Source organism: Etheostoma spectabile, chromosome 16, assembly GCF_008692095.1.
Source record: "Etheostoma spectabile isolate EspeVRDwgs_2016 chromosome 16, UIUC_Espe_1.0, whole genome shotgun sequence".
In the NCBI taxonomy this organism is placed as follows: Eukaryota; Metazoa; Chordata; class Actinopteri; order Perciformes; family Percidae; genus Etheostoma; species Etheostoma spectabile.
In genome coordinates this window covers 26,624,148-26,644,835 of record NC_045748.1, presented here as the reverse complement: position 1 = coordinate 26,644,835, position 20,688 = coordinate 26,624,148, and the positions used below count along the sequence as shown (strand labels likewise).

General features: G+C 44.7%; 1 protein-coding gene across 1 annotated transcript; it reads left to right on the top strand.

Annotated features, from left to right (window-relative positions):
- The first annotated feature begins 1,023 nt into the window (after positions 1 to 1,023).
- On the top strand, positions 1,024 to 19,910 carry zgc:101731 (SNARE_SNAP25N and SNARE_SNAP23C domain-containing protein). Its single transcript, XM_032540241.1, has 8 exons — positions 1,024 to 1,146; positions 6,185 to 6,435; positions 8,291 to 8,332; positions 9,673 to 9,721; positions 15,369 to 15,480; positions 17,076 to 17,222; positions 18,773 to 18,917; positions 19,521 to 19,910. The coding sequence occupies exons 2-8, from the start codon at positions 6,343 to 6,345 to the stop codon at positions 19,584 to 19,586; spliced, it is 654 nt and encodes a 217-aa protein (XP_032396132.1). The 5' UTR covers positions 1,024 to 1,146; positions 6,185 to 6,342; the 3' UTR covers positions 19,587 to 19,910.
- Positions 19,911 to 20,688: the final 778 nt, after the last annotated feature.

Sequence of the window (20,688 nt, the reverse complement as noted above, 5' to 3'; positions counted from 1 at the left end):
AACGATTTAATTCTGAAAGCTGGACGAGATTTAGCATATTTTGCTTCATGGATATGACATTTCTCTTTGTAGAATTAGTAGGTTGCGCGACTCAAATCTGCACCTGATTTACATTGGGGAGGGATGGGTCACCTCAACCTGGCAACCCATAATAACCCATAATAACCCAGATGCGCAGATGATCTCTGCGCAAGCTGGGCGGAGAGTTCACTCAGACCCGAGAGCGAGCCGGTATAAACAGCCGGTGCAGGCGGTGTTCCCGCAAAGAAATGGAAATACAGCTGTCCATTTCAACAGTGTAGGGGGTAACAAGTTACATACATCGATCCTACCGATCTTATCATATCGATCATATCGACAAGCTCCGCGCTTTTTGTAGGTGTGTCGCACTGATTTTAATGTAGCGCATGCACGGCGGTGTTTTTTCTGATGAATGTGTGATTTTACGTCTGACAGGATGTTTTGAAAGCGTAGGTTAAGGGCGCCCGGATGGCTCAGTTGGTGGAGCGGGCGTCCAGACGCACCAGACCCGGGTTCGACCCCCACCCGCGGCTCTGTGCTGCATGTCGGTCCCCGTCTTTCTCCCCTTTCATGTCTCCAGCTGTCAGAAATAAAAGGCAGAAAATGGCCCAAAAATATCTTTAAGCCTCGTGTTGTCTTCCCTGTGACCACTAAAAACAATTGTTCCTCTTATCTCAACGTTTTTGTTGCTTTTTACAAAGTTTTTTATAAAGTTTTTGCATTTTTTGATGTTTTCTTTCATCGATTTTTTCGCTTTTTCCATCACTTTTCACCCGTAATTTGACTTCCTTTATTCCAGATATAAAAAAAAACAACTTGTTTTGTTAATTTGACCCGAAGACAACATGAGGGTTAAAAACAAAACAAAAAAAACAAAAAAAACTGGTAGGTTAATTTCACTTTTAGTGTACCGATGCTGGGGTGTGTTCGGTGAGGGGCGGGGCCGGGCCGGGGTGGAGGAGGAGGGAGGGCGGTGCAGAGGAGAGAGTGTGGGGGGGGGGAGAGATGCTGAGGAGGGGAGACAGCCGGAGGAACAACAGGTTTCCGCCGCGGACTGCGGATGATTTAACCCGGGGAGAATCTGCACGAGACCTCCGAGGGAAGCGGAAGAAGAGCCGATGAAAGGTAAACGAGCTGGTTTCTGTTTTTCTTCCAAATATCGGGCAGAGTTTCCTCCTGAAGCAGAAATACATGAAGATCTCGTTAAAGTAGTTCCTACATCCGCCTGCTCGCGGGTCATCTTCATCCCTTCAGACTAAATGCATTGTGATTAAACCGACAGTCCTCAGCTGGGAAGTGGGAATTAAAAAGATGAAGCTGCTAATTTAACGACTTAAAGCTTAAAACTAACATTAAATTGGCTTTATACGCATGGAGGTTTGGTTAACAGAAGCAAACTGAATATAACATTAGCCTGATTACCAACCAGATGCAGTGGTTTCATACGTTTACACAGCCGGCTAAAGTTGATTAAAAAGAGGAATAAAAAAATCATCTTTTGGAAATTTATCTTGATGCCTTAATTAAAAAAAACTACGAAAATCCAACCTTTAAGGACACGGATTTTCTTTGTGAATGAATAATGTTTCATAAATAAATAAATGTTCTTCCTTAAACTACAGGGGGCATAAGTATACACCCCCCTATGTTAAAATACAGGGGGCATAAGTATACACCCCCCTATGTTAAAATACAGGGGACATAAGTATACACCCCCCTATGTTAAAATACAGGGGCATAAGTATACACCCCCCTATGTTAAAATACAGGGCATAAGTATACACCCCCCTATGTTAAATACAGGGGCATAAGTATACACCCCCTATGTTAAAATACAGGGGCATAAGTATACACCCCCCTATGTTAAAATACAGGGGGCATAAGTATACACCCCCTATGTTAAAATACAGGGGCATAAGTATACACCCCCTATGTTAAAATACAGGGGCATAAGTATACACCCCCCTATGTTAAAATACAGGGGGCATAAGTATACACCCCCCTATGTTAAATTACAGGGTCATAAGTATACACCCCCCTATGTTAAATCCAAGGGTATAAGTATACTCCCCCCTATGTTTAAAATCACAGGGTCATAAATACACCCCCCCTATGTTACAAATACAGGTCACTAAGTATACACCCCCCCTTGTAAAATACAGGGGGCATAATATACACCCCCCTATGATTAAATCAGGGGTCATAAATATACACCCTCCCTAGTTCAAAACAGGGGCATAAGTATACACCCCCCTATGTTAAAATACAGGGGCATAAGTATACACCCCCTATGTTAAAAACGGGGGCATAAGTAACACCCCCCTATGTTAAAATACGGGGGCAATTAAGTATAACCCCCCTATGTTAAATCCCATGAGGCAGGTTTTTATTTTTTAAAAAACCAGTATTCAGGATAGGTATTATGAACTGATAAGTTCCTTGGCTGGAATTAAAACAGCCCCCCCCCCCCCCCCACAACACACAAAACACACACCATCACACCACCTTCCCCATACATAGATATTTGCATGGGGAACTTCCATAAAATCATCTCCAATGAAATAAAAACCAGATGTTAAGATAACGGAATAACGCATGCCCAGTTCCAAAGAGTTTTTTTTATCCTCTTTTTAATCACTTTAGTCTGGGTGTGTAAACGTATTCAAGCTACTGTACATTCATTATAAAATGTCATTGTCTAAAGGCTACAGATGTTAGTCTGTAGTTTCTCAGTCAGCTGAGGGAAACCCCATCTGTCCACCTTTCCCAAATACTTTTTAAAGAGCAATAGGCCACAACTTGATTTATAAGCCTGATTTTATCTTCTCTCCTCCATTTTATCTTCTTTAAATTCAGTATTTACATTTGGAATTATGAAGATAAAGGCGAATACTTGCAGAGTATTGCTTCCTGTATGTTAACACACACAATGCAGATACTGTGAGTGTCAATTATACGCATATACTCCTTGTTTTGGACTGTAGGAGCTTGTATTTTGGACTTTTAATACACTCTGGTCTATAGTAGGAGCCGTGTTCGCTGTGAGGTGTGTGTAGTGTACCGGTGAAGGTGTGTGTAGTGTGTGTAGTGTGTGTAGTGTACCGGTGAAGGTGTGTGTAGTGTGTGTAGTGTGTGTAGTGTACCGGTGAAGGTGTGTGTAGTGTGTGTAGTGTACCGGTGACGTCACCCTGTGCACCAGGTGGCAGGAAGCCTTCTTTTATTTACTACCTGCTTGTTCCCAAACCGGTCTGACTGTTGACTCTGTCTGAGCCACGCTTCCCCACAACATGGCTTTCAGGAAGTGGACATTTTCAATTCTTTCTTTCTTTTTTAACAAATCGATTAGAGTTGGGGACAGAAACCCGTTTCCACTCATACAGTGTAAGACAAGCACTTTGTCCTCATGTTGTCCTCATGTTGTCTCCATGTTGCCCTCATGTTGTCCTCATGTTGTCCTCATGTTGTTCCCATGTTGCCCTCATGTTGTCCCCATGTTACCCTCATGTTGTCCTCATGTTGTCCTCATGATGCCTCATGTTGTCCTATGTTGTCTTCATGTTGTCTTCATGTTGTCTCATGTGTCCTCATGTGCCCTCATGTTGTCTTCATGTTGTCCTCATGTTGTCCTCATGTTGTCTCATGTTGCCTCATGTTGTCCTTATGTTGTCCTCATGTTGTCCTCATGTTGTCCTCATGTTGTCCTCATGTTGTCTTCATGTTGTCTCATGTGCCACTCATGTTGTCCCCATGTTGTCTTCATGTTACCCTCATGTTGTCCTCATGTTGTCCTCATGTCGCTCCATGTTGCCCTCATGTTGTCTTCATGTTACCCTCATGTTGTCTCATGTTGTTCCCATGTTGCCTCATGTTGTCCCATGTTACCCTCATGTTGTCCTCATGTTGTCATGATGCCTCATGTTGTCCTCATGTGTCCTCATGTTGTCACTCATGTTGCCTCATGTGTCTTCATGTTGTCCTAATGTGTCCTATGTTGTCTCATGTTGCCTCATGTTGTCCTTATGTGTCCTCATGTTGTCCTCATGTTGTCCTCATGTTGTCTTATGTTGCCCTCATGTTGTCTCATGTTGCCCTCATGTTGTCCTAATGTGTCCTCATGTTGTCTTCATGTGCCTCATGTTGTCTTCATGTGCTCTAATGTTGTCTTCATGTGCCCTCATGTGCCTCATGTTGTCTTCATGTTGTCCCATGTTGTCCTCATGTTGTCTCTATGTTACCCTCATGTTGTCCTCATGTTGTCCCATGTTGTCCCCATGTTGTCTCCTGTGTCTCCTGTTGTCCTCATGTTGTCCTCATGTTGTCCTAATCAATGTTCTTTTTAATTCCCCAAAATAACATGATTGATTCCAACGCTCTTTGCCAAGTACAAATCTCTACTTTCATTAATTTTGGGTCTTATTCTATTTTATAGCATTGTAAAACAAATGGAAGTGTTGTTGAAATAGTATTGAGTAAAAGTTGACATATTCCAGTCTGTGATTATCATCAACATCCATTCCTTTAATTTTAGTCTCAATAATTCCTAATTTCTGCTTTTCTAACTCCAACATTAGGGATAATTTCCTATAAATGAGGTTTATTGACCATAAATTCAAAAAATAACTGTAAAACTAAAGTTAATAAGTTAGTGTTACGTAGTGTTGAAAACGTAGAAAAAAGTGACAAACGTTGAAAAAGAGTGTAAAAAAGGGACAAACGTGTAAGAAAAAGTTAAAAACATCTATAAAATACGTCAACAAAAGTGTTGATGTTCAATTTTGACGGGAAGACAACTTAACTTTAACCCTCGTGTTTTCCTCGGGTCAAATTTGACCGGTTTACAAAAACTTTCTATATCAGAAAATAGCGTTGAAAAAAACTGTCATTTGTTGAAAAGAAACTACAAAAAAGCAGTAAAAAAAACAACAAAAACCTTATTTTTTCAAACGCTGAAAAAGGGACCAAAAAAGGTCAAAAACACTGGAAAAAGGGACAAATAAATAATTTAAAAAAGTGACTAAAATGTAATCAAAACAAGTAAAAAAAGTGTCAAAAAACATCAACAACACTTGAAAAAGGGACAAAAAAATGTAAAAAAAAATGGACCAAAGCATAATTTAAAATAGTCCAAAAAGTGAGAAGAAAATAGGAATAAAATTGACTAATACATTGAGAAAAGTGGAGAATAACAACAACAAAATGTTGAAATTTCAACCCATAAAAATACAGTATTTTTAAATGGAGTCTGGTGATTTGGCGTTACCCGTCAACAGAAGGCTCCGTCTCCGTAGGGATCCTGTCAATAAAGTTGTCAGACACTTAGAATAATAATAATTATCTTTTGCATAAACTTGGATTTCTTTGGCAAACATGCAGAACACCTGTCAGAAACTTAACACTTCAAAGGCCATTTTGATATTGTTTTTATAAAGAATGCGAGGGAACGCATGCGTCCTGTCTGTCTCGAGTGTCTTCGGGCTGAAGGAAGAAGTCGGCCAGTGTCTTCGTTAGTAGTTTAACAATTAATGTGAATAATTAATGTGAATAATTAGTGTGAATTATTAATGTGAATAATTAATGGGATTTCTGTCTTTCATCACCGATTGATTAAAGATCACAGAAGCCTGTGTGTGTGTGTGTGTGTTTGTGTGTGTAAGAGCGTGTGTGCGTCCGTGCGCGTGTTTGTGTGTGCAAAAGCGTGTGTGTGTGTGTGTGTGCGTGCTTGCGTGTAGAAGAGCGTGTCTGTGTGTGTGTGTGTGTGGAAAAGTGTTACAGATACAGTATTAGGGACCACTAAGGTCTATATAAAAGAGACTTCAGATACAGTATTAGGTATATAGGTGTATGTGTGTGTGGGGTGTGTGTGTGTGTGTGTGTGTGTGTGTGTGGTGTGTGTGTGTGTCTGTGTGTGTGTGTGTGTGTGTATGTGTGTGTGCTATATTTAAATATATCGGCCAATATATCAACATATCAGAGTTTTAAATAACCAAATATTCGTATCAGAATCGGTCTTAAAAATCCTTTATAAGTTCGGCTCCACAGCGGATCCTGGTGAAATAAATTAATCTTAAAGTAAACAAAACAGTTTTCATGGAGATGAGAATATTGTGTGTCTGTCAGCTTGTTTATGTTGTTAAATAATCATGTGTGTCACTCTGCTCTCCAGGTGCCAAAACCAGCTGACGCTGCAGCCTAATCTGGTCACCTGGGACTGAACACACACACACACACACACACACACACACACACCACACACACACCACACACACACATAGAGACACACACACACAATACACACACACATACACACACACAGACACACGCATGCACGCGCGGACGGCCAACATGGCGTCAGACCCGCCCATCTTTACAGAGCAGCAGGAGCTGCAGAGGAGAGCCAATCAGGTCACAGATGAGGTGAGGAACGTTGTAATATCACTTTCAACCCTCTTGTTGTCAAATTTGACCCGTTTTCTAAGTTTCTCTGTCAGAAACGTGACTTTCTATTCAACCAAATTTCCATCAATACCAATTGATGATCACTACTTTTGTGGTCTGCCTGGGATCAAATCTGTGATCATCCATAAACACATGTTTCTCCGACCTTAACTATCAGTCAAGATAATTCCTAATTGCTGCATATTTCACTCAATAATTAGGTGTAATTTCCTGTAAATGAGATTTATTCACCATCAATTCCGTAACAAAGTGTAAAACTAGTTTTAATAAGTCATGAAGTTGGCCAAAAACAACAACAATACTTTTAAAGAAGGAGACAGGACCAGTGTTACTGATGTGTCCCCCAGCCTCTTGCGAGCAGCAGAGGACAGACTCCTGTCCGAAGGGACTGTCTCTTTAAGGACACCTGGCTCACCTGGTGGCCATAGAAACACTCTGCAGGGAACCATTAGGCATGGATGAGCTTCACACACACACACACACACACACACACACACACACATGGGGGTTTGAAGGCTACTACAGATCATCATCCACTCGGTGGGGACGGCCCAGGGATTAATATGATCATTTACACAATACCACACACCACACACACCACACACACACACACACACACACCCACACACACACACCACACACACACACAACACACACACAAAACAAAGGGCTGAAAGACTTGAGAGACAATTGCTGTGTGTGTGAGTACAGTTAAAAAACAAGAGACTTCAGATACAGTATTAGGGGACCACTAAGGTCTATAAAAGAGACTTCAGATACAGCATTAGGGGACCATAAGGTCATATAAAAGAGACTTCAGATACAGTATTAGGGACCACTAAGGTCTATATAAAAGGACTCAGATACAGTATTAGGGGACCACTAAGGTCTATATAAAAGAGACTTCAGATACAGTATTAGGGGACCACTAAGATCTATATAAAGAGACTCAGATACAGTATTAAGGACCACTAAGGTCTATATAAAAGAGATTCAGATACAGTATTAGGGGACCAATAAGGTCTATATAAAGAGACTTCAGATACAGTATTAGGGGACAAATAAGGTCTATATAAAGAGACTTCAGATACAGTATTAGGGGACCACTAAGGTCTATATAAAAGAGACTTCAGATACAGTATTAGGGGACCACTAAGGTGTATATAAAAGAGACTTCAGATACAGTATTAGGGACCACTAAGGTCTATATAAAAGAGACTTCAGATACAGCATTAGGGGACCACTAAGGTCTATATAAAAGAGACTTCAGATACAGTATTAGGACCACTAAGGTCTATATAAAAGAGACTTCAGATACAGTATTAGGGGACCACTAAGGTCATATAAAAGAGACTTCAGATACAGTATTAGGGGACCACTAAGATCTATATAAAAGAGACTTCAGATACAGGATTAGGGGACCACTAAGGTCTATATAAAAGAGACTTCAGATACAGTATTAGGGGACCACTAAGATCTATATAAAAGAGACTTCAGATACAGGATTAGGGGACCACTAAGGTCTATATAAAAGAGACTTCAGATACAGTATTAGGGGACCACTAAGGTCTATATAAAAGAGACTTCAGATACAGGATTAGGGGACCACTAAGGTCTATATAAAAGCATCCAAACAACATTTCATGGGACCTTTAAGCCCAACTGACATTCATTCATTATAAATTGATTGTAAACCATTTTTATTATATACGATGAATTATGTGCTTGTCTGTAGACGAGTTCTCATTGTTGCATGTTGAGCTGTATATTGAAGGTACTGTATGTTGATTAGTCCGTTGTTTGTGTCTTCCAGTCCCTGGAGAGTACGAGGCGGATGATGCAGCTGGTTGAAGAGGTACATGCACTCATAGTCAGAGAGAGAACTTCATTATTATGTTAGCGTCATCATCTTTACATCAGCTCTCTGTGTTTCCCGTAGACGGTTAATTAAAATTAACGGATAAAGCATCTGGTTCGGCGAAGTGCTGGTTTCTATCTGAATTCCTGCAGGGGGGGACTCCTTTAAAACCTGCTTTCTATCTGATCTCCTGCAGGGGGGGGACTCCTTAAACCTGCTTTCTATCTGATCTCCTGCTTGGGGGGGGGGGTCCTTAAACCTGCTTTCTATCTGATCTCCAGCAGGGTGGGATCCTTAAACCTGCTTTCTATCTGATCTCCTGCAGGGGGGGACTCCTTAAACCTGCTTTCTATCTGATCTCCTGCTTTGGGGGGGGCCCCCCTTAGACCTGCTTTCAATTGATCCTCCAGCAGGGGGGACTCCTTAAACCTGCTTTCTATCTGATCTCCAGCAGGGGGGGACCCTTAAAACCTGTTTTTATCTGATCTCCAGCAGGGGGGGGACTCCTTAAACCTGCTTTCTATCTGATCCAGCAGGGGGGACTCCTTAAACCTGCTTTCTATTGATCTCCAGCAGGGTGGGACCCCTTTAAAAACCTGCTTTCTATCTGGTCCCAGCAGGGGGGGAACTCTTAAACCTGCTTCTATCGGGTTTCCCCAAAGCAGGGGGGGGGACCCCTTTAAAACCCTGCTTTTACTGATTCCAGCAGGGGGTGGGACCCCTTAAACCTGGTTTTCTATTGGTTACCAGCAGGGGGGGACTCTTTAAACCTGCTTTCTATCTGATCTCCAGCAGGGGGGGGAACCCCTTAAACCTGCTATCTACTAAATTTAAACTGCGGGGGGACTCCTTAAACCCGGCCGGACATAGATGTGTTTAAGTGTCTAAAAATGCATTTTGGGGCCCAGTCCACAGTACCAAAACAATCTTTTTCCCCCCGTCTTCCCTGGCATCGTTTGAAGAATAGTGTGTCCAAACCACTTCATATTCCAGACCTATAGGTGGCTATAGATTATGAAGTAAGATTTAATTTCAGAATTGTTTTTAAAACCCCAAATAAGTCCTGGGTCAGTTTGACCCGAGGGACACGAGAGGGTCCCGAAGGTGAAGACAACACCAGGGTTAAAAGTTCTCACTGCTGTTGTCTTCAATTATCGAGTTTTTTAGCAGACGTTTTTGTAAAAATAAGCTTCAATTAGACTTCGCTGGTCTCCGTTGGACGTCTACGGCGTCGCTTCGTCCGTTTCTGACACCGCCTGTGGTCCATACGAGCTTCCTCCTGAGTGATGTGTGTTCTGTATTCTGTGTTCATCTGGCTTCATGTGGTCCTCCTGCAGAGTAAAGACGCCGGGATCCGAGCCGTGGTCATGCTGGACGAACAAGGAGGTAACCACTTCTGTTTGATCGCTCTTTAAATCCTCCTCTTTTAGTCTCAACGTTCTCAACTCTACATTTAAAAAAGGGTTTGTTTTCAAAAAAAAAAGGGTTGGGAGACTTTACCCCCAAAAATTTGGGTTTTGCTTAAAATTTTATTTTGCCCCGGGTTTAAAAATTGGGGCCCCTTTTCCCGGGGTTTTTTTTATATCAAAAATATGGTTTTTTTAAAACCCCCAGGTCACCAGACAGGGCATTTGGGAAATTTTTTTCCCCAGTGGGGTCCCCTCAGAGTGCACGAGCCCAAACATAGCCCAAAAAAGGGTTTTGAAAAAGTAAAAAGGGACTTAGAAAATTGAGAATACGTTTAGTTCAATATAAAAAGTAAAAAGCAGGGGGGCACATGGCAGGATTTAAATGGGAGGTTTTTAAGGGATTTTTTTTTTCAATTTTTTTTTTAAAATTTTCAAAGGGACAAATACTTGCCGAAAACCCCGTAGAAAAATAAAGTGTTAGTGGGCGTTGCATAGTCTGCCCCCCAGAGGACGCCCCACAACGTCCGGTTAGTAGGGGTTTGATGTCTGTCCACCAGAGGACGCTCACAACCCCCCTTTTATTTATGGCGTTCCCATATTTCTGTCCACCAGGGGACGTTTTACAACGCCCCTGTTAGGATGGCTTTTGCATAGTTGTCACAGAGGATGTTTAAAAAAAGTCCCTTTTAGTGATGGCGTTGCATATTTGTCCCCCAAGGGGGACGCTCTAAAAAGCCCCTGTTTTTGGGGTGGGTTGCATAGTCTGTCCAAAAGAGGACCTCAAACCAACGCCCCGTAGTGAGGGGGTTTTTGGCAAGTCTGTCCCCCGGGGAAAGCTTCCCAAAGTCCCGTTGGTGAGGGTTTTGGGCAATTTGGGGGCCCCCAAGAGGACGCTTAAAAAGGCCCTGTGTGATGGGGTTGCTTTAGTTGCCACCAAAAGGGACGCTTTTCAAATTTCCCCTTTAGTGAGGGGTTTGGCATAGTTGGCCCCCCAGAGGACGCTCTACAACGTCCTTTGTGAGGGTTTGTTGAAATTTTGTCCCCCAAGGACCCCCTTACAACGTCCCTTTTAGGTGGTGTTCCCAAAAGTCTTCCACCAGGGACGATCCAAACGTCCCTGTTAGTTTTGGGTGTGCATAGTTTCCAAAGGGGACGCTTAAAGTCCCTTTTAGTGAGGGGCGTTCCCTAGTCGGGCCCACCAGGGGGGAAGTCTAAAACCGCCCCTTTTAGTGAGGGCGTTGCTAGTCGTCCCCCAGGGCCGCTTTTTAAACCCGTCCCTTTTAGTGATGGCGTTGCATAGCTGCCCACCAGAGGACGCTCTACAAGCCCCGTTAGTGATGGCGTTGCATAGTTGAAAACCGAGGTGCTTACAACGTCCCTGTTAGTGTTTGGGCGTTGCATGGGTTGTCCCCCCGAGGACGCTTCCCAACGTCCCTGGGGGAAATGGTGTTGCTTTAGCTGTCCCCCCAGGGAAGCTCTACAACCCCCAGTGAGGGGTTTTGGCATAGTCGGTCCCCCAAGGGACCCCTAACAAGGCCAGTTAGTGAGGGGTTTTGCTAGTTTGCCCCCCCGGGGAGGACGCAAAAACCCCGTCCCGGGGTTGTGATGGTTTTTGCAAGTCTACCCAAACCAGAGGACGCTCTACAACGCCCATGTTAGGATGGGTTGCATATTCTGCCCACCAGGGGGCGTTACAACGTCCTTTTTAAAGGGGTGGGTTGCAAAAGTCTTTTTAAACCAGAGGCCCTCTAAAACGTCCCTGTAGTGATGGTGTTGATAGTCGTCCACCAGGGGAAAGCTCTAAAAGGGGCCCGTTAGGGAGGGCGTTGCATAGTCGGTCACCGGGGAAAGCTCTAACCGCCCCTGTTAGTGTGGTGTTTTAGTCTGCCCCCCAGGGGAAGTTCTACAACGCCATGTTAGGGAGGCCCTTTGCATAGTCTGCCACCCGAGGACGCTCTCAACGCCCCCGGGTTAGTGTTTGGCGTTGCATAGTCGGGCCACCCAAAGGACGTCTACAACGCCCTAGGGGGTTTTTTGGGTTTGGGGGGGGGGGGGGTTTTTAAAAACCCTTTTTTTTTAGTCTGTCCCCCGAGGACCCCTTTTCAAGCCCCTTTAGTGGGGGTTGCAAGTCGGAAACCAGGGGACGCTCACAACGTCCCTGTTAGTGGAGGGCCCGTTGAAAAAGTTGTCCCCCAGAGGAGTTTCTAAAAAAGGGGCCCCCGTGTTAGTGGGGAAAGGTCTGTCCCCCAGAGGACGTCCCCAACCCCCCGGTTAGGATGGGTTGATAGTTTTGGCCCAAACCAGAGGGCGTTACAACTTTCCCTGTTAGTGATGGCGTTGCATTTCCGGGCCACCAGAGGACGTTTAAAACGCCCCTCTTAGGGGAGGGCTTGATAGTTTTTCCACCAGAGGACGCTCTACAACCCCTGTTTAGGGGGATGGCTTTCCCTATCTGCCCACCAGAGGACGCTTAAAAACGTCCCTGTTAGTGATGGCGTTGCATAGTCTGTCCACCAGAGGACGCTCTACAACGTCCCTGTAGTGATGGCGTTGCATAGTCTGTCCACCAGGGGACGCTCTACAACGTCCTGTTAGTGATGGCGTTGCATAGTCTGTTTATGTAAGCAATTCTGGATTTTTTTTAATTTTTATATACCGGCCGATATATCAGAATACCGGATTTTTTAAATCACAAATATTCGAATCGGTATCGGCCTTAAAGATCCTTTATCGGTCGGACTCTAGTTTGTTGCGCTGTCCAACACCGTCAAAGCTGTCCTCTATACACACTTGGTGTGTTTCATTAGTGGATGAACATCATACAGTGATGAATTTTGCATTTATTACTGCCACAGATGTACAAGTTAGCTTCTTTACATGTTAGTTGCTTTTGGGGTCTGTAGACTGTTAAAACTGGATAAAGTCATTAAAGTAGTTTTAACTTGAGGTCACCACTCTTTCACTCAGTCTACTGAAAGATTGTTGAAAGAAACCTGTTTGAAGACATGTTTGAGTCAAGACAAGTCAGATTTGAGCTCTGGTGAATGGGGATTTTCCACATGGTCTGAACCTGTCGGTCGGAACATGCCCTTGACCAATCAGATCAGCCGGTTGACACCATCTGTTGCACCTACTGCCCGCCTTTGCTGTTGTTCCACCACCATAAAAACCCGGCACCATAAAACTCCTGTTCCTAACAGAGCAGCTGGAGCGCATTGAGGAAGGCATGGACACCGTCAACAGGGACATGAAAGAGGCCGAGAAGAACCTGACCGACATGGCCCAGTGCTGTGGTCTGTGTATTGGCCAATCAGGAAGTAGGTCTTGGTTTCCGGGGATCCGCACCATCTTCCCTCAACTGGTGCCCAGTTCCATTAATTAAGCTTAAAACAAGATTTTTTTTAAATGGAATTTGGTTTGTCATGAAGAATGTCACCTTCAAGTTCAGACCAAAGATTCACAACGAGACAAAACCTTTTTAAACGTCTCAGGGAAAGGTTTCAGCGTCTGAACCGGCCCGTCTCAGCTCAGCCAATCATAGGTTCTGCTGCGACTCAGCTGGTGGAGTCTCCAGACGCTGGTTTTAGGACGTAAGAGACGTCTCCTGTTCAACACCCAATAGAGAAGTCAGCTGGTGGAGTCTCCAGAGGCTGGTTTTGGGACGTGAGAGACGTGTCCTGTTACTACAGACAATAGAGAAGTCAGCTGGTGGAGTCTCCAGAGGCTGGTTTTAGGACGTGAGAGACGTCTCCTGTTCAACAGCCAATAGAGAAGTCAGCTGGTGGAGTCTCCAGAGGCTGGTTTTAGGACGTAAGAGACGTCTCCTGTTCAACAGCCAATAGAGAAGTCAGCTGGTGGAGTCTCCAGACGCTGGTTTTAGGACGTAAGAGAAGAAAATACAAAGAGTCATTGCTATGGAGATGCTATACCGTCTCTTCTCATTGGTGTGAACTGGCAGGTTTCACAGCGCTGCAGACCAACGTTATAATTCGTCTCGTCGTAAATCTTTGAACTGATTTTGGCTTTATGGAATTTACTCCATCCATCATCCATCCATTCATTCATCCATCCATCCATCCATCCACCCACCCACCCACCACCATCCATCCATCCATCACCCACCCACCCATCCATCCACCCATCCACCCACCAACCATCCACCATCCACCATCACCCACCCATCCACCATCCACCATCCACCCACCCAACCATCCACCCTCCATCCATCACCCATCCACCCACCCAACCATCCCACCATCCACCATCCACCCATCCACCCACCCATCCATCCACCACCACCCAACCATCCACCCACTCCATCCATCACCCATCCACCCACCCAACCATCCACCCATCCATCCATCACCCATCCACCCACCCAACCACTTCCCATCCATCCATCCACCCATCCACCACCAACCATCCACCCATCCATCCATCTACCCACCCATCCATCCATCCACCCATCCATCCATCCATCCATCCACCCATCCATCCATCCACCAATCCACCATCCCATCCATCCATCCACCAATCCACCCATCCATCCATCCATCCATCCATCCATCCATCATCCATCCATTTTTGTAAGTCTGGAGAGCAAAAATAAAAATGAAATGGTATTTTTCTGCAAATCAGATCCAAATGACATTTAAAAAGGTTTTGACATGTGAGTCCAACGTATGTCTACAGTCCGTCTCCAGCCTGTTTTCTACGTTTTGATAGTGATCATTGACGATAAAACTGATAGCTGCTGGTGTCAAGCCCATCAAACGTCCAACGCTGGGACGGGGGACGCCCTGGTGGACCCGAACCATGTTGGATCACGATGGAACTGGGCACCCGGGTCAGGGTGCAAAGAGCCGGCGTCATGCCCTGCACAATGTGGCCCCGCTGGGCCCCGTGTGGCCCCGTTAGGCCCTGCAGAGTAGGCCTGCACGATAAATCGTTATAGTAATCGTTCAATTCACCCTGTTCACGATTTATTTCTTAAATAAATCCAATTTAAAAAATATATATTTTCTTTTATAACTTTGATTCTCATTTAATTTTATCGACTGCATCACAAACGCACAAAAAACAGAAAACATTGTGATTCCTATTTTTCCCTGAATCGTGCAGGCCTACTGCAGAGTGGCGTCATTTCTGGTTTTTAGAGGTTTTTTTTTGGTTTTCAGTTCAGCTGTGGGGGCTTCTCAGACATAGTTGGTGATTTCTTTCCTTGTTTTGCTTTTATTTTGCCTTCTTCCTCCACCATCTCCCTCCATTCTTCCCATTTTCCTTTCTCCTGTTTTGCTTTCCTTGCTATTTCATCCCCCTCTTTCTCCTGTCATCCTCTTTACCACCTTCTCCTTTGTCTTCCTCGTCCCTGTGCCCTTCTCCATGTCCACCTTTTGTTCTTCTTTTCTTCCTGTCCTCCTCCTCGTCCATCCTCCTCCTCCTCCGTCCTCCTCCTCCTACACCTCCTCCTCCTACACCTCCTCCTCCTCCTACACCTCCTCCTCCTCCTACACCTCCTCCTCCGTCCTCCTACACTCCTCCTACACCCCCTCCTCCGTCCTCCTCATCCTACACCTCCTCCTCCGTCCTCCTCCTCCTCCCCCCGCGTCCTTCTCCTCCCGTAGAGCAGTTGGAGCGGGTGGAGGAGGGCTTGGATCAGATCAACTCTGATATGAAGGAGGCCGAGAAAAACCTGACCGACCTGGGCAAGTGCTGTGGCCTCTGCTCCTGTGATAAGTAGGTGGAGGGGTGTGTGTGTGTGTGTGTGTGTGTGTGTGTGTGTTGTGTGTGTGTGTGTGTGTGTGTGTGTGTGGTGTGTGTGTGTGTGCGTGTGTGTGTGTGGTGTGTGTCTCTGTGTGTATGTGTGTGTGTCTGTGTGTGTGTGTACTGTATGTGGGGTATGGTGTGTGTGTGTGTGTGTCTCTGTTTGTGTGTGTGCGTGCGTGCGTGTGTTTGTGTGTCTCTCATTGTGGGTTTGTGTGTTTGTGTGTCTTTCTTTGTGTGTCTGTGTGTGTGTGTGTTTGTGTGTACTGTATGTTGGGTGGGGTGTGTGTTGTGTGTGTGTGTGTGTGTGTGTGTGTGCGTGCGTGCGTGTATGTTTCTGTGTGTGTTTGTACTGTATGTGGGGTGGGATGTGTGTGTGTGTGCGTGTGTGTCTCTTTGTGTGTGTGTGTGTACTGTTGTGGGGTGTGGTGTGTGTGCGTGTGTTGTGTGTGTGTGTGTGTGTGTGTGTGTGTGTGTGTGTGTGTGTTGGTGGTGTGTGTGTGTGTGTGTGTGTTGTGTGGTGTGGTGTGACTGTATGGGGTGTGGTTGTTGTGTGTTGGTGTATGTGGTGTGTGTGTGTGTGTGTGTTGTGTGGGGGGGGATGTGTTTTGACTGTTACACATTCTGAGGTAAGTACACAGTGTCCACCCAGAAAATATCACTCAACTTCCTCCGGATTATAGTGACTTAAAAAGAAAAATAATAATCCAACATGGTATTTACTGGACGTGTGATTTCATTCAGTGTCGATTAGATCACTGATTCCCAAAGTGGGGGTCGGGACCCACAGGGGGGTCGCGAGCCAGAGAGGGGGGTCGCAAGTTGATTTCCAGAATTTAAATAAAAATTCAAATAAAATAGCATATGTTAGCCATGATTTGAACACAAGATAAAACTGTTGTGTTATTTTGTGTTGTCAACATGCTTGTGTTTGGATACGCCTATAGTGTGTGCGCCGTTGCGCACAATGTTTATATACATTTATAGTGGGGGGGGGTCGCGAGTCACTTGCACCGTTACTTTGGGGGTCGTGGGCTGAAAGTTTTGGGAACCCCTGGATTAGATCACGTAAATGCTTAAGTGTGTCTGCAAACACTTAACATTTTTTCATATTTTGATTATGATTTGCTTAGCTTTTCTTCTGTTTGCTTGCTTTGCTGCTGTGTGGATTTCCAGTTATTTAGATATCCCGTTACAACATGTTCTGTCTATCTCTACTATCTCTACTATCTCTCCTGTATAAATGGACCAGTGCTGCACCCATACTGGACCCATACTGGACCCATACTGGACCCATACTGCACCCATACTGGACCCATACTGGACCCATACTGGACATGGACCATGCATTAATTGCATAACACACACTTTTGCAGATTTGAAAAAATGACTCCAAAGCCTGATGTCCTCCAGTAAAATGATGCAGCTGGAGGACCAGTGAGGGTGCAGCGGGTCACATTTACCAGGATGAACTCACAGTAAAAAACATACATTCATGGGGTCTCTCTCTCTCTCTCTCTCCCTCTCTCTCTCTCTCTCCCCTCTCTCTCTCTCTCTCTCTCTCCCAGACTGAAGGCCTTTGAGGAGAGCGGGGCGTACAAGGCGGTGTGGGGCGGAGGCTCCGGTCAGGATGGCGTGGTGTCCAATCAGCCGCCATCGTCTCGAGTCTTGGATGAGAGGGAGCAAATGATCATGAGCGGAGGATATATACGGAGGTAGAGAGAGAGAGAGAGACGAGAGAGAGAGAGACAGAGAGAGAGAGAGAGACAGAGGGAGAGGGAGAGAGAGAGAGAGAGAGAGAGAGAGAGAGAGAGAGAGAGTGAGTGTTTAATGAATTAGAGCTGCAAAGATTAATGGATTAGTTGTCAACTATTATGTTTCTCAAACTATTTTAAAAGTTAATACATTTTTTAAGAAAGAAAGTAATGCTGCAACTAAGGATTTATCATCTGTTGTTATCTGTTGATTGTTTCCTGGATGAATGGATGAGTAGTTCAGTCTCTAAAATGTCAGAAAACAGTAAAAAATGTGGATCAGTGTTTCCCAAAAATCCCAAGACGACGTCCTCAAATGTCTTGTTCTGTCCACAATTCAAAGATATTCAGTCTACTGTCACATAGGAGAGAAGAAACTAGAAAATATTCACATTTAACACGTTGGAATCACAGATTTTTGTCATTTTTTTCACAAATGACTCAAATATCAACATAGTTGTCACTTCATTTAATCCATTATTTTATTTAACAGACTCAAGGTCCAGATAAAAAGTAAATATAACACATTACAAGAGGGGCAAACACCAAACACACTAACATAAATACAGACAAACTGACTCCCATATATCACAAAAGAGACACAAATCAACAACAAACATACATTCATACACATAAATACATACAAAAATAGCTATGCCCAATAATTAAAACAGGGACAGATCCAGTGATTCCAGAGATTTGGAGAATATCTGATATCACTAACTGCAAAAGGCAAATTAATAGTTGATACCTAATCAATTAATCTTGGTAGCTATAAAGAAAAGTAAAAATTCTCTGATTCCAGCTTGATAGATAGATAGATAGATAGATAGATAGATAGACCGACAGACAGATAGATAGACAGATAGCTTTATTTGTCACTCATGCACAGGTACACAGTGATATGATGCTTTTATTGGAGCAAGCCTCCGGGCCGCAGCTATTTAAAGCGCCAGCACATGCTCCCCCGAAAAGGATTAACGCAGACAGCAACATGGTATACAATACATAACAACATAACAACACAATGCACAGGACAACACACAGTACATGTGGTCACATGAAGGGGTTTTTTGAGGTGACTTGGGAGGGTAAAAAAAAAAAAGATAGTGAGTCTGTGTATGTAAAGTATGAGGTGTCAGACTGTCTATGTTGTTAAATATGAATATCTACTAGTTTCTCCTCTCCTCTGTGACAGTAGACTTCAGTCGATATTCAAAGATGTTCATATCTTTGAGTTGACAGAACAAGACATCTGAGCACGTCATCTCTGGCTTTTTGGGAAACACAGATCCACATTTTTCACCATATTCGGACATTTTAGAGTCCAAACTACTCATCTACTCCTCCTTTAATCCAGGAGATAAGCGTACTAGTTGCAGCCCTATGATGAAGCGTGTTGTTGTGGGTCGGCATCCGGAGAGGCAGCTGTGTGTGTAATGTAACGTAATACGAGTCACACAGCTGGCAGCTGGCCAAACACACACTCTTTGTCTTTCGCTGTATCCCAGGGTGACCAACGATGCCCGCGAGGACGAGATGGAGGAGAACCTGAGCCACGTGGGCAGCATCATCGGGAACCTGAAGAGCATGGCGCTGGACATGGGCAACGAGATCGACGCGCAGAACGTCCAGATCGATCGCATTCAGGGGAAGGTAACAACCAGACGGCATCACACTAAACACCACTCACAGAGACAGAGGCTTGGATAAGTTTACAGCCCCTATGTTAAAATACAGGGGGTTTTAACATAGGGGGGTGTATACTTAATCCCCTGTATTTAACATAGGGGGGTGTATACTTATGCCCCTGTATTTTAACATAGGGGGGTGTATACTTATGCCCATGTATTTTAACATAGGGGGGTGTATACTTATGCCCCTGTATTTTAACATAGGGGTGGTTATACTTATGCCCCTGTATTTTAACATAGGGGTTAGCGTTGTATACTTATGCCCCTGTATTTTAACATAGGGGGGTGTATACTTATGCCCCTGTATTTTAACATAGGGGGGTGTATACCATGTCCTGGGACCTTTTTACTATTTCTTTAGTTTGGATTGTAATACACAACCTGCTTTGGGAAGACTGTATTTTGCAATAAAAGCAAACTTGAATAAAGACGGACGGAGACCTCCGTTGGTTCTGTTCCTCTGGCTCTTAGTAACATTTCTGGTTTTCTCTCTCTCTCTCTCTTTCTCTCTCTCTCTCTCTCTCTCCCTCCCTCCCTCCCTCTCTCTCTCTCCCTCTCTCTCTAGGCTCTTCTCAACGTGTCCCGCATCGACGCTGCCAACCAGAAAGCCAACAGCCTCATGAAGAGATAGAAGGAGCCTCTCTTCCGTTCTTACTCTCTTTTTCTACCACTTCATCCTGCTTGTAATTACGTTGCCAAAGCTCTGCTGCCGGTTAGTCAGTCTCTGCTTCACATAGGTCATTTTTAGATAATTAGACACCTCCACCCTCCACATCTCCACCCTCCACATCTCCAACCCCCACATCTCCAACCTCCACACTTCCAACCTCCACCCTCCACACCTCCACCTCCACATCTCCACACTTCCACACCTCCACCCTGCACACCTCCAACCTCCAGACTTCCACACTTCCACACATCCACCCTCCACACCTCCACCCTCCACATCTCCACACCTCCACCCTCCACACTTCCACACCTCCACCCTCCACATCTCCACACCTCCACCCTCCACACTTCCAAACTTCCATCCTCCACACTTCCACACCTCCACCCTGCACACCTCCAACCTCCACACTTCCACACATCCACACCTCCACCCTCCACACCTCCACCCTCCACATCTCCACACCTCCACCCTCCACATTTCCACACCTCCAACCTCCACACCTCCACCCTCCACACTTCCACACCTCCAACCTCCACACCTCCAAACTTCCACCCTGCACACCTCCAAACTTCCACCCTCCACACCTCCACACCTCCACCCTCCACCCTCCACACATCCACACCTCCACACTTCCACACCTCCAAACCTCCACACATCCACACCTCCAAACCTCCACACTTCCACACCTCCACCCTCCGTGGGTCCCCTCAGCAGAGAGCTACGTCACAGGGAGCTTTAGAGTCTAGTACCCAACAACTGAACCCGGAAATGTTGAGTACACCAAAGCTTTATTGCAGAAATGTGAAGTACGGGTCCCCAGTATACAGAAACTGCTGGATGCTAATTTGCATACGTTGATCAATTTGCATAATTTGCATAATTAGCATTATTAGCTCCATCGTCCAGTTTGACCACATATTTTGCACTGTATGGCCAATTTCTACAATGTGTGAGAGGTTTTAGAGGTTTTAGAGGATGCTGATTTCATTTCTGGCATTTTTAGATTTCAAAGAACTAATTTTAGCACATTTTGTGATATATTTAAGCAAATTCTGATTACTTT

Bases quoted from the DNA above. Each gene is read 5' to 3' on its own strand.
- zgc:101731 (XM_032540241.1), top strand. From the start codon at position 6,343: ATGCACGCGCGGACGGCCAACATGGCGTCAGACCCGCCCATCTTTACA. The intron at 9,722-15,368 runs GTAACCACTTCT...CTCCTCCCGTAG, and splicing joins CATGCTGGACGAACAAGGAG to AGCAGTTGGAGCGGGTGGAG. The intron at 15,481-17,075 runs GTAGGTGGAGGG...TCTCTCTCCCAG, and splicing joins GGCCTCTGCTCCTGTGATAA to ACTGAAGGCCTTTGAGGAGA.